The sequence below is a fragment of the Anolis carolinensis genome, chromosome 1 (assembly GCF_035594765.1).
Source record: "Anolis carolinensis isolate JA03-04 chromosome 1, rAnoCar3.1.pri, whole genome shotgun sequence".
Classification (NCBI taxonomy): domain Eukaryota; kingdom Metazoa; phylum Chordata; class Lepidosauria; order Squamata; family Dactyloidae; genus Anolis; species Anolis carolinensis.
The window spans coordinates 204,536,925-204,551,522 of record NC_085841.1 but is presented as its reverse complement, the minus strand read 5'-3'; the positions used below and the strand labels follow the sequence as shown (position 1 = coordinate 204,551,522).

General features: G+C 39.5%; 1 protein-coding gene across 2 annotated transcripts in view; it reads left to right on the top strand.

The window, feature by feature from the left end:
• The window catches only part of hecw2 (HECT, C2 and WW domain containing E3 ubiquitin protein ligase 2), a 297,158-nt gene extending 284,974 nt beyond the window's left edge, over window positions 1-12,184 (top strand). For both annotated transcript variants that reach the window (XM_008117272.3, XM_008117273.3), the window contains 4 exons: window positions 232-346; window positions 3,537-3,622; window positions 5,456-5,568; window positions 10,437-12,184. In XM_008117272.3, coding sequence (XP_008115479.2) covers window positions 232-346; window positions 3,537-3,622; window positions 5,456-5,568; window positions 10,437-10,548 — 426 coding nt within the window. In that variant the 3' untranslated portion in view covers window positions 10,549-12,184. The remainder of the gene's footprint in view (window positions 1-231; window positions 347-3,536; window positions 3,623-5,455; window positions 5,569-10,436) is intronic.
• The last annotated feature ends 2,414 nt before the right edge of the window (window positions 12,185-14,598 follow it).

The window sequence follows — 14,598 nt, the reverse complement described above, 5'->3', positions numbered from 1 at the left end:
TTTTATGATAGAACCATAAAGAGAAGTGAGAAGGGCGGGATATAAATGTTGGAAATAAATAAATAAATAAATAGAACCAATTAGGAAATGACATTTATAAGTCAGGAACAAAAATCATGTTACATAGTGTTATATAAAGAATCTGCAACCAACATATACTATATAGTAGTTGGAAAATGTAAGAAGAAACTACAGCTCATATATGTTGATTATGTTTGTTTTTCTTCCTAGGTTGTTGATGCGAGGTTGGTATCTGTATTTGATGCAAGAGAACTGGAGTTGGTTATTGCTGGCACAGCTGAAATCGACTTAAGTGACTGGAGAAACAATACTGAATACAGAGGAGGTGACACATTTAAAACTATACCTACATACATTTTGGCCACAGTTAATTTGAGTGGTGACAATCTAAATTCAACCAGAAAACAGGGAGGGGCTGTTTCTGATTTCTAGAGGAGTAAACTATTTTAATTTAATGTGAGAAATTAATCTTTTGCAATGTAATTTTAGAAAGCCTGTGCTCACATTTTCAGCTCCACTTCAGAAGGCTTCCATTTTTCCACTTAGCTTTAGGAACGGGCTGGGCATTTTATTTGATAAAAGGGCTAAAATTTAAAACAGCACAGCTAGTAATACGTAAGACCAAGTAGGTTAATCTGATATATAGAAATGTTCCAGCTTAATTTATAGCAGATGGTAGAGATGGCAAAAGGTGGAAGAGGTTAGATTCTCCAGTGAAAGATGAGAATTCCCCATCCTCACAGATTTTTCAGAGACAGATATCTTTGAATTAATTGACATTTGGAGTTCATTCCTGGCTGTTTTGGAAATGTTTCAGAATATCTTAAATGAGCCAGTTGAAATTCTTGGAAACATCAGTGAGCACAACTGAACATTTGCACACTGATTTGTAGAAGACAAAAAGCATACTGAAACATTGAAACTTTAATTTGTAAATGGGAGTGCAGCATTTAAGTGTGTATGTTTGCCTGTGTTCATTCTGGGGTGGGATTTGTTTTCTAGAAGCACAAGTCCAGAGTCATTTGGGACGTATAGTATACAGTACTTGGAATCCTACTATATGCATTGGAGCCCCAGTGGCGAAGTGCGTTAAAGCGCTGAGCTGCTGAACTTGCAGACCGAAAGGTCCCAGGTTCAAACCCCGGGAGCGGCGTGAGCGGCCGCTGTGAGCTCCAGCTCCTGCCAACCTAGCAGTTCGCAAACATGCCAATGTGAGTAGATCAATAGGTACCGCTCCGCCGGGAAGGTAGCGGCGCTCCATGCAGTCATGCCGGCCACATGACCTTGGAGGTGTCTACGGACAACGCCGGCTCTTCGGCTTAGAAATGGAGATGAGCACCAACCCCCAGTGTCAGACATGACTGGACTTAACGTCAGGGGAAAACCTTACCAAAACTATATGCATTGAAGTACAAGATAAATGTTAGATTGTGTGTGCATTGTTTGTAGATTTCAGTTGTAACATAGGTGTCTATGATTGTAATAATAGTGTCCATCACTATTTCCATTCTTAAAAGGTATTGACCCCCAAAGCCCATTCTTATTTTTTTTAAATCAAGTTTTCAAGTATTAGTGGTAATTCAAATGTATTTGACACAAACTGGATGGAAATTAGCCAGTTTTGTTTGGAGATCATTTTATATAACTTCTGACACACATAGTTCTCCTGCTGCTACTGGGACCTATATTTTCTCTTTGTTTGCTCCTGTTTTCCACCGTTTGATTTATCCGTCATTTCACCTGTTCTTTCTGTCAACATTAAAATGGCTGAAACTTATAATAAAATTAGTTAGTTAATTCTGACCCACTGTGGACCCAACATGGTATTATGGTTTTAGCATTGGATTAATACAGTATTTATATTTCGCCCTTCTCCCCTAGGGGATTCAGAGCGAATTACAGTAGTTATATACATAGGCAAACGTTCATTGCCCTTACAATACAGTGGAGACACACAAACACAAACAAAGACAAGTTTTCTCCTTTCATTTCTGGCTTCTGGAGGCGGTGCTCATCTTTGGCTTCTGGGAGGTGCTTATCACCATTTTCAAGCTGAGAAGCCTGTGTTGTTACTTCCTGATTGTGTGGCCGGCAAGATCACTGGATTACACTATATGACAAAATTTAATTTTTTTCTGTTCCTGGTTTGAACATGTTATTCCTGTCTAATTGTGTGGTACAGACTTTGAAAGTAGTTGTTATAATACAGAAACTTTGTTTTTGTGGCTGCCATAAATCAGGTTGAATTGGTTGAGATTCAACAAGATATTCATTGAAAAACTATAGCAAAATGTGCTCCAGGATGTCCTGCCCAAACAAAGTTTTTACAGTTTTATCAACTATTTATGGCAGAATCAATTAGGAAATGACATTTATAACCTAGGAACAAAAATCGTGTTACGTAGTGTTATGACCCTGGAGATCAAGGTCCAAATCCCCACTCAACCATGGAAACCCACTGGCAACCTTGGGCAAGTCACACACTTTCAGTCTCGGATGAAGACAAAGACAACCCACTTCTCAACAAATTCTGCCTTTAGTGTTTCCATAAGTCAGAAATGACTTGAAGGCACACAACAATGACAAGTTTTGGCCCATGTTTCCAAAAGGTTCTTCAGACAAACAGTTCTGCCTGACCTTTACTCAGAATTCATTCACACACTGGAACAGTGGTTCTTAACCTGTGGGTCCCCAGATAGTTGGCCTTCAACTCCCAGAAATCCTAACAGCTTGTAAACTGGCTGGGATTTCTGGGAGTTGTAGGCCAAAACACCAGGGACCCACAGGTTGAGAACCACTGCACTAGAACAAAACCCAAATCTCAAGTTCTATTGGGAAACATATCCGCTGTCCCTACTATCAAAGGATAAGAACTGTCACACATTACAAACCTTAAATGTTCTTCCTCTTCTTATGACTCCTATTTTGCCAGTCTTTTCTGGCATGATATGACCTTTCTAATGTACAGTGTCAGGAGTTTACTTTCTGTTTCCTTTTTGTTGCCAAGTTTTCCCTCTTGCAGACTATGATCACATTTCTTACATTTGCCTCCTGTATTGGTTCCTTCTGTCCCTTTATTTTCTAGATACCTAAATTTACCCATCGAGAATCTGACTGTACTTCATGTTTTGTACAGCGGTTCAAATCAGGACTCTAAATGAGTGTATACCAGCTGCAGTCTGACTAAAGCAGTGGTTCTCAACCAGGGGTTCCCAGATGTTTTTGGCCTACAACTCCCAGAAATCCCAGCCAGTTTACCAGCTGTTATGATTTTTTGGAGTTGAAGGCCAAAAACATCTGGGGACTCCAGGTTGAGAAACACTGCACTAAAGAAACAGTAGGAATGCATTGTCTTCAGCTGTTCCTTTATGAAAATACATTAAATACATTAAAAGAAAGTGGCACTTTTACTAAGATGGATAAATCTCAGTCATGATTTTTATTTCACATTTCTCCATTGTGTGTGTGTGTCAGAATGCTCCCGGATAACATGGCTTTAATTGTGACCCATACAGGATATCATGACAATCATATCGTAATCCGATGGTTTTGGGGTGCTGTAGAAAGATTCAACAACGAACAACGGCTGAGACTATTACAGGTGAGTCGATGCTTGTAAAACATTTCAAAGATAATTTGAAAATACATTGTTAAGGCTTATTTTTAATAGGTGAGTTACAACAGAAGAAGCACGTTCATGGTGCATGTGTTGTTGCATTTCCTTTTCAAAGCTCTCAGAGGTAGAACCAGACTTTGCGGTTGGTTCAGGAAAGCAGAAGAAGTTTCAGTCTCTCTCACTCCAGCCTGTCTTCCTCAACCAAGTTTTAGTAGCTGTAACCCACTTGTATGTTCTGTTTAGTTATGGACTCTGTAATTGAATAAGGAAATTGAATCCAAGAGGACATTTCTGTGAACAGGATGTCAGGCAGGATGCCATGTGCACACATACCAGGAAAAAGAAGGAGCTGCCAGTTTATCTATATTATATGCAATTATTGGAAACCTTCATCTTGCATCTCTTCAATCTCTTTAATTTCCTAAGCAAACTCCAGTTGGGCAAATAGCCCAGCCTAACTTATGCAATGTCTTGGAACTAGCAGGAGGTCAACACTTTCCTCTCCTCGCCCTCTCATTCTTTCTATCCTGCCCTCAGATGTTTTTCCTTTCCTAGTTTTTTTAAGTGAATATATCAACAATCCTTGTCACATGAGCAGCTACTGATCATACTGTGAATATTAAAACTCTAGTGCCTAATGCTTGATTCACTGTTGGCAACGAATAGTGTACATGTTAAACCGTAATTTTGGAAAATGTGTTCTTCCCTTACATATAGTCATGCTCCAGTTTGTATATCACCAACTGCTTCCTTATGGTCTGTGTTGCAAAGAATCGCTAGTTATCTCTATTATTTGAATCGGCATGCATCAGTCCCATCCGACCTCCATTATAATGGCTAGTCTCTTCCTGTGATCAAGCCAGCCTTTATGCATCCTTGGGTGCAATTTCGGCATGTTTTAGACATTCACACATACACCAGATGTTTGCTTGACTACCTAGGCAAATCAAGGCCTCTCCTCAACCTTAAACAACCACTCAGGCAATGCAATACCTTCCCCCTGTTTCCCCCAGTATGCCTACTGGACGTTGACCATAGAGTCATATTGGAGGGCATAGAGATTCCGAGAGAGATGTTCTCTTAGGTGTTTTTAAATCTGCCTTTTTTCTACTTTTGCAGGGGTCCCACACACCCAATCCCTCTGAAACTGGAAGGCCTACTGTATGTAGATGCCTTAAGAATTTAATTTGTTCCATGACTGCGCTCTTCACTCAAAACACTCTTATCGCAAAGTGAATTTTCCTATTGGAATAAATTGAAATGCTATTAATCCGTTCTGGCACACACACACACACACACACACACCATTTTTATTACAAGTTTCTAAATAAGAAAATGTATTTTATAAACAACAAATAATGTATAAATGCATATTCACATGGAACAATAAAAAATAAAGATCAACTTTAAAATGATAGAAGCACAATGTTGTGGCAAGGAAGCACAAAGCACGAAGTGAAGAGGCAGAAGCATCATTTTCTTCATACTGGACTCACTCCAGCCTCTCTTGCTCTCTTTCTCTCCGTGTCTCTCTTCATGAAGCCAAACATACCAGGAATAAAAACCACACAAAATCAGCTAATCCAAAGTTCCTTAAAACGGACAGGCAGCAATCTCCCAAAGCAGACAAAAGTACAAGGCATGAGGCACGGAGGCTGCTCCCTTGAAGTCCTAAAATCCTGTATTCTCATGTTAGTGCCTCCTCTGGTGCTAGCTCTTAACTCAAAATGTTCTTAAGTTGCTATGCTTAGTAGAGGTTCCACTGTATATATCTTTTCTGTAATGTTCATTTTTGGTGTTCTGCTTTCAATTTTGCAGTTTGTGACCGGCACATCAAGTATACCTTATGAAGGTTTTGCTTCTCTAAGAGGTAGCAATGGACCAAGAAGATTCTGCGTGGAAAAATGGGGAAAGATCACTGCTCTGCCTAGGTAAATAAGTAACACTCAGTGGCCAAGACTCTATACTGGGACTACGTGTTCTCAGTATAACGCAAACATCTGCTAGCAAAGTTATGTTAGGCTCTGCTTTGCACATGGAACATAATCATTTAAATTAGAGACACACCTATCTTGAATGTGGAAACTCTAGCACTGAGGTCCATGTTGGAGAATATTTAATATATATTCAAAGCACCCATTCTTTTGAACATAACAGTTAACAGTATGATTTTTTTTCTGCAAATGATGGGGAAAAGCTTGTTCTCAAATGGGGCAATTTTACTAATAAGAAGATAAAATTTTAAAAGCAGTGTTATTGGATATTTCTAGAAATACAACACTATAATAAGTTAATAGCAGTGTGGATGCATTTCTACAGATGCTTATTTGATTTATTCCAAGGCTGTGGAGATCTTGCAAATGTGAGTCAGAAATCCCTGCATGGTTTGCTCTTTTGATGCAGTATTTGTAAATCTCTTTTCCATTTAAGTTATTAAGTGTGGAAACAGCAGAGCTATGGTTAGTACAGCAATCTGTTGTTAACGTTCTCTTCCTCTCGTTCTGCCTTCGGCTTCTTTTGCATTGGGTTAGAGGCCAAAGTCACGTTGTTTCCTCCGCAGTCAAGTAAAGTTCTAAGTGGGGTTTTTTTAGCCTATGGTAGAAGTCTTAATGTAATCAAAAAAGTAGAGGTTGGTTTTGCCAGGAAGTGCTGGGTATGGCTCACAGAACCATCTAATCTGTGCTGTATTGATGTGATCATGAATGGAAAAAGGGGCCTGGAGTTCATTTCTCATAATATCACATGCTATCATGTTCTCAATATACTGACAAAAGGCAGCCATAGGTAACAAAATTTTCCCTGTTTGAACAATCACATTAAGAACAGCTAGACAACTTCCTTGGGTTAGTGGGATGCATTTCTTCCCAAGACCTCAGAGGAGGGAATGCATGGTCCTATTGGCTACTCTTGCTGAAAAATGGCATTATTAGTAAAAATCACCATGATTCACATAGAAACATGGCCTATAGGAAATGCATACTTTGAACCTCAGTACAATGGTGCTCCTGCCGGGGCATTGGGGATTTGTCTCTTCTGGAAAACAAGGAGTGCATCCAATATCTCCCGTTAGGTTGATCCCTCATAGTTCAAGGATGATGGTCCTCCAGGTGTAGTGTCTCGGTGGTGGATGCATAGGTGGCTGTGGAGACCTATTCTTGACACTCATGTTCTTCCCCAGTGAAGACATCAGTTTCCAGGTGGAAGGCGGTCCCAGTCAGGGTTGGCTTGATGCGTCTTCCTCTTGGCACGTTTCTCCCTTAAGCCCTCCATTCGTACCTCTTCAGATTCTGCAGCATTTTGGTAACAGCTGACTTCCAGCTAGAGCGCTCAAGGGCCAGAGCTTCCCAGTTCTTGATGTCTATGCCACAGTTTTTAAGATTGGCTTTGAGCCCATCTTTAAATCTCTTTTCCTGCCCACCAATATTACATTTCCTGTTCTTGAGTTGGGAGTATAGTAACTGATTTGGGAGATGGTGATCAGGCATTTGGACGACATGGCCAGTCCAGTGGCCATGTAGGAGCATCACTTCAGTGCTGGTGGTCTTTGCTTCTTCCAGCATGCTGACTTTTGTCCGCCTGTCTTCCCAAGAGATTTGCAGGATTTTTCAGAGGCAACGCTGATGGAATCTTTCCAGGACTTGAGTGTGACGTCTCTAGACAGTCCATGTTTCACAGGTGTAGAACAGAGTTGGGAAGACAATAGTTTTATAAACAAGCACCTTGGTGTCCCTACGGATGTTCTGATCCTCACTTTCTGCTTCATTTGAAAGAATGCTGCACTCACAGAGCTCAGACGGTGTTTATTTCTATGTCAATGTTGACTTTTGTGGAGAGATGGCTGCCAAGGTAGAGGAAATGGTCAACATTTTCTAATGTTGCACCATTAAGCTGTATTCCTGGCATTGCAGAGGGATTCGATGGTGCCACTATCTATTGTATTTTTGAGTGGAAACTCTGTGATTTTTATAGCATTGACAATTGCGATAGTAAGAACCTGAATGGTGTGGTGTCTAAATGGATGCTGGGTGTAGGGTGTATACATAGGCTGAGTGTTGCTTTCCCAGTAGTAAAATCAATTTTTAGCATGGGGAGAACAAGTGGCACAATGCCTCTGGCATGTGTGCTCCTCACCTCATTCATTCTGGTTTCGTCATGAGGAAAGCTCTCATATCCACAGCTTGTTGTGTCATCTAAACCAATACAGCGTGCTTACATGTGCTTTGTTTGAAAAGAACCAACCTGAAATAATTGCCACTATGACTCAAATGTGAGCTTTCTCCCAGTAACATGAAAATTCTTGCTATGAGGATGTGTGAGATAACATAATCATACCTGTGTGCAATGTGGCTCACAAAACAAGTTGGTTTAGCATCTCTCTCCTGGGGACATAGGAGATTTCCTAAAGATAAATCAGTTATTTTCTTCTGAACTTTCTCTCTTTGGCCATTCTGGGTCACAACCTTGAGATCCAATAATCTTTCCTTCATACCCCTTTATCTGGGTAGAGGGAGATATATTGTCCATAAGGTTTCATGTTGTTTTATAGTGTTAGTAAAATATAGTAAACCATCAACAGTTGGGATTGCTCACTGGAGGGAAGGATATTAGAGGCAAAGATGAAATACTTTGGCCACATCATGAGAAGACAGGAAAGCTTGGAGATGACAATGATGCTGGGGAAAATGGAAAGAAAAAGGAAGAGGGGCTGACCAAAGGCAAGATGGATGGATAGTATCCTTGAAGGGATTTGATTGACCTTGAAGGAACTCTGGCAAGGGCTGGTCCATGAGGTCACGAAGAATCTGAAGCGACGGAACAAATAAACAACAACAAAACCACATTTGGAGTTGAGGGTGCAGGACCCCCCCCCCCCCCACAAAGTGGAAAAAAACACATTTCAAAAACCATGATTTTAAAATTTGAACACCTGTCTAAGAATCTCTAGGGCCTCCAGCTCAACTCTATGGCCAGCTTCTGCCGGAAATTGACCATAGAGTTGTACAGAAGGACTTAGAGATTCCCAGGAAGACCATATCAATCAAATTCACGAATAAACAAATCCATAAAAGTTAAACCTGCAAATCTGGAATGCCAACCATAATTGTTCATGAGTATGAGAAAAGGTTGTTTTTACTTTTTGAAAATTTAAGAAATTTTACATTTTGATGTTCCTGTTATTTTTATTAAACAATTCTACATTTGTCTCTTCTCTGATGTCTAGTAGCAGCATAGTTGTTGCTTCTAGATGTCCCGCAAAAGGCAGCAACCTTTGTTAGCTAACACAACAGTCTGTTGCCTCTTTTGCTGTCCTTTTTGCTGCCTTACTGAAAATGAGAGTCCGGAACCAATTATCTCAGTGGTTCTCAACCTGTGGGTCCCCAGGTGTTTTGGCCTACAACTCCCAGAAATCCCAGCCAATTTGCCAGCTGTTAGGATTTCTGGGAGTTGAAGGCCAAAACATCTGGGGACCCACAGGTTAAGAACCACTGAATTGTCTCCTCCCCAGAAACCCGAAGACAGAGAGTACTGGAAAGGATGGTCACTCTGCTGCTAGCCCAAGGGTAGGCAGCAGAGGCATCCTGGATTACAAGTTTTCTTTCTAAGAAGATATTGTTCGAATTGATGCTTAGAATTTCTTGGATCCTCACCAAGTGGGAAGAAGAGGGATGGCTTTCCACTATAGGGGTGTGTGAATCTGTTCTGTTTTCATTATGTTTCTGTTTCCCATTTCGGGTGCCCCCTTTTTTCTGTTTTCGGGAAGATTCCGAGAGATTAAGTGGGGGGGGGGGCGGTGTTTGGATTCGGAACCATGAGTTTTGTTTCCATTTTGGGTAAAATCTTCCCAAAAACAGAACAAAACAGAATGAAACTAGAACGGATTCTATGACATTTTGCACACCCCTACCCAGTTGCCCTGCTTCCACATCTTTTCAAAGGCATTATTCCATTTTCTAGATGATCTTTGAAAAGAAAGCAATCTCCCCCTCTGAGAAACAGTGAACTTTTGCCTCGGGAGTTGAATTTACAATCCTTTTAAAAGTCGATTCCCCTGATAATTTTATGACAGTTGAGACTTTAAGAACATATTGTTGAAGGCTTTCATAGCTGGAATCACTTGGTTGTTGTGAGTTTTCCAGGCTGTATGGCCATGTTCCAGAAGCATTCTCTTCTGACATTTCACCCATATCTATGCCAGGCATCCTCAGAAGTTGTGAGGTATATTGCAAACTAAGCAAGGGAGGATTATATATCTGTGGAAGGTCCAGGGTAGGAGAAAGGACTCTTATCTGTTGGATGCCAGTGTGAGTATTGTAATTAATCACCTTGATTACCAATAATGGCCTTGCCAGCTTCATAGCCAGGCTTCTTCTTGCCTGGGGGAATTCTTTGTTCAGAGGTTTTAGCTGGCCCTGATTGATTCCTGTCTGGAATTCCTCTGTTTTCAGAGTATTGTTCTTTATTTGCTGTTCTGATTTTAGAATTTTTAAAATACTGGTAGCCAGATTTTGTTCATTTTCATTGTTTCCTCCTTTCTGTTGAAATTGTTTACATGCTTGTGGATTTTAACATCGTATCTTCAGAAATGATAGCAGCATTTCATCGTTCAATTCTCAAAGGCAAGGGGAATCAAGAGCCTCTCTGTCTTGCAGTAGGAGAGAGAAAAATAAATTTGTTTGATGTTTTAACTTAGGGATAAACTAACTCTGAATTCAAGGCACATGGGGAAAAGCTCTCACTGTTTGTTTTGCTTATCTAAATTTCCAAAGTCACACTGAGTTCTCCTACTTCTTTTTCCTAGAGCCCACACTTGTTTCAACCGTCTTGATCTCCCTCCTTACCCATCATTCTCCATGCTGTATGAGAAACTGTTGACAGCTGTCGAAGAAACAAGCACATTTGGACTCGAGTGAAACACAAACCATAGTGCCCAGCATCGTGGATCTTCTGTGGACCATTCTTCAAGAGGACACATGAATGATTCTATTGTATTACTGAGAGGATTTATTTTTTACAATCCAGTTTGAGTCATGGGACTCCACGAATGAGAAAAGCTAATTTGGGGAGCCGTTGTCAGCTCTGACTTGGATACGGAAGTACTCCAGAGCAAGCAGTTTGATCTTTAGGGAATGCTAACAATCCACTATCTACCTTTTCCCCCTTCTGGCCACAAATTTAATATTTGGCATTTCACATTTTAAATATTTGATTTTAAAATAAAGAGATGGAACAACAAGTGATCAGCAATATCAGCACTAAGCCTTTCACATCTCAAAAATGGATTTTTCCAAAAAACCTGGAGATCAAAGTGACAACAGGGACATTATAACCCCACTGGTCATTGTATACGGTGAGGTGAAAGCACTATTTTTAAAGAAAAACTGGTAGAACATTATTTCCCAATGGTACACTACTATGCGCCCTATACAGTACAGTACTAGAATATACTATACTTGCTATACCTAAGAATACGAGTGCCTGCATGACATCAATTGCGTTTCAAAGATACAATATAAAGATCCATTTTTCTTGGGCTTCCCAGGAACATAAAATAGGCAACAAGATATGGCCTGCAGTGACTTGCAATTAGGTGGCTTGTACAAATGTAATATGCAGATAATGTATTTGGCATAAGATGAGCTAATATAAGAGAATAATAATTGATTTTATGCTTTATACTGCATGAAGAAAGTGGTTTTTTAAAAAAACAACAACAACTAGACTTTTATCACAGCATATCAGGAACAGAACTCTTACACGGTGGTTTTTGTTTATTTTTGTAGGTTCATTATGAGTTTGTTAAGAGTGTAAATATGAAACTAGATGACAAAGTACCTTCTTTGTTCTTTTCACCTTTCCATGCTTAATTATTGTGTTTGATTCTTTAAACACTCTCAAGGGAAAAAATGTATATATCTATATATATATATGCCTTTTATTTTTATAAAGGTAAGATATTCCTGAAACTATTTTTTGCACTGAATGTACCAAAGTCAAAGGGACATCATGATCTGACTGACAGAAAACTGAATCACTCATACAAATGTGTAGGAAGAACAGCTTTCTTCACAGTGCCATGTCTGTAGATAATATCAGGACGGTGCACATTTAAGTAATAATTTTATAAGGGTCACAACATGTCAATGTGTGTTATACGTATTTATTTCAAGGACATTTAATTTGATTTTTTTCATCCCTCAACTGACTTTATGGAGTAGAGCTGAATACAGAGATTTCACATTTTTGCTGCAACATTTTGTGTGTTTGTGTACAGCACTATTGAAAGCACCACAATGGATCTGGAAAGGAAGATGAACTGTCACATGAGGAATGACTCCACCCCACTCTCATTCAGCAGTGAACCATCTCCAGGATGCACACTGTTTGTAGTGTCTTTTTAAGCCTGCATTTTCACAAAATAGTTTTCTTATCAATGTTTATTAAAAAAAACCCGTACTTTTTCTACCGTATATCTGAACGCATGAATCCACCATGTCATATGAGCTTTTCATTTTGGAAACATTAAAGGGTGTTGAAATCTTCACAAGATCTTCCATGCTGAAGGCCGTTTCATGTGTTGCAGGGTGTCGAGTATACATGGAGTTCAGTGTATTTATTCCTGTGACCCCGGGGGAATTAGCACATGCCACCCAAAACGTGCTGCATAGATTAGAGGGAAGCAATTGGATTCCTTTAAAAAAAAAATCCTAAAGCTTTTGTGGGCCCTAGGCAACACAGGCAATAATTCAGAATAAGAATTGCAATCCCAAACATCTGGAGGGTCATAGTTGGCAATCATTGTCCTGGGCCATACCAGTCTAGGCACCGCCTATGGCATTGAAAGAAACAAGGAGATATTGGGATCTTTCACCCTTCTGGGACTTTTGAAGAGCACTGTATGCCGGTTCTTCAAAACCAGTCACTACTTTGCAAACATCCTATAATTCACTTGGGGGTGAAGTGACCCAAAGTGTAAACATTTTACACTATCCCTAGTTAGAATGTAAGTTCTTACGGGGATGGAGTCAGTGGATGGAGAAACTGACGTCAGCCTTAAATCACTACCAGGTAACATCTTTCACAATCAAATCCTGCCTGGCTGTTCCTTCTGCTTTTGCGCAAGAGAGCTCAAACAGTTCAGTATTTGCTGAACCATATATTTGCTGAACAAACTGGTCCAGTTCTTCAAAACTTAAAGTGACTCCATATCATCAGACAACTGGCAAAGAACAGAAATACCTCTGTTCAATGAGATTATTTTTCTGTAAATTCAATAAGTAGTTTTGGGATGGGGATGCCAAAATGAGCGTGGACTTTGGTTTTTATAACATTATTATCATATTGTACTAGTACTAGAGAAAATTTAGAATGGAGTATATTGTATATATTCAAGTATAAGCTGACCCGAATATAAGCAGAGGTAACTAATTTTACCACAGAAAACTGGGAAAAGTTATTGACTCAAGTTTAAGAAAAGGGTGGGAAATGCAGCAGTTACTGGTAAATTTCAAAAATAAAAATAGATACCAATAAAATTACATTAATTGAGGCATTGGTAGGTTAAATGTTTTTGAATATTTACATAAAACTGTAATTTAAGATAAGACTCTCCAACTCTGATTATCTATATATGAGGGTTATCCAGAAAGTACATTACATTTTGGAATTAAAAATGAACAAAGTATAGGAGAAAACATTTACCATATGCAGTTGAAAGCCACACCCAAACACCACATCTCACGTGGTCACCATTCAAATCTAGGCACTTATCATAGCGATGAAGGAGCTTTGCAACTTCTCCCCCACTAAATTTTGCCGCTTGCGCCCTCAACAACTTGTTTCCAACCCAGCGTTGGAAACCCAGCGTTTTGGCGACGTTGCGCAGCTCCGGAAAGGGGTGACCGGCTGGTTGAGGCTGGTTGAGTCTCTAAATGGAAAAGCAAGTGGAATAATTCTATGCTTAAACTAGGAGATTCCACTATCCTAAGCTGGTAGTTCAGTTATCCAAGTTTTACTCACATCTTATAGCTTCAGGTTTGACTAAAAATCAGAAGATTTAACATGGATTCGAATGGAAGGAAACCATTTTAATGAAGATGTGTTCAATATTATAGGGATTACTTAATTGATCCTTAGTAGACATCTCAGAGGTCCCTTGTTATGTTTTTTTTTTTCATTTAGGGTTTAGATTTAGGACCCTTTCATACTGCAATTTATAGCTCTATCCACTGCTGTTGTCATTGCTGCATCCTGAGGTGTCCTGGGATTTATAGTTTGGTCAGAGGCACTTTTTGATTATAAATTCGTGGTAATTGGAGCTTGGGAAAAGTTTGTTAAATTGCAAAAGCTTTGTTTTGTGGACATCCTGCAGCACATTTTGCTACAGTTTTTCAATGAGTCTCAACCAATTCAACCTAGTTAATGGCAGCCACAAAAACAGAGTTACTGGACTATAACAACCACTTTCAAAGTAAGAACCACACAGTTAAACAGGAATAACACTTTCAAACCAGGAACAGAAAGTTTTTTACATTTTGTTATATAGTGTTATAAATCCCCCTCCCTGCACTGCAAAGCCTACGAGTCTATAAGATGGACCCATGGTGGTTAAGGTGAAATCATAGTGCTGTACTTGTATCATATGAAAGGACCCAAAGTATTATAATGATTAATCTACCATGATTGTTCAGATGGTTTGGACCTCATCTCCCAGAAGCTACAGCCAATATTCAGGAATTTTGCAAGATGAAGTTTCAAATGTCTGAAGGACTAAAGTTTGAGAATGACTACTCTAGCATATGATTGATATCCCTAATTTTTGGATGCTGTCATTCCACAGAAGAAAATATCTAACTCAGCAGTGTTCATATATACCCATCCCCTTTTATCCGGCTCCAGTCTGCTTAAAAATTGTCCAAAGCATCTTATGAGTATCGTCCAGAAATCTATTACTTTTGTTGTCC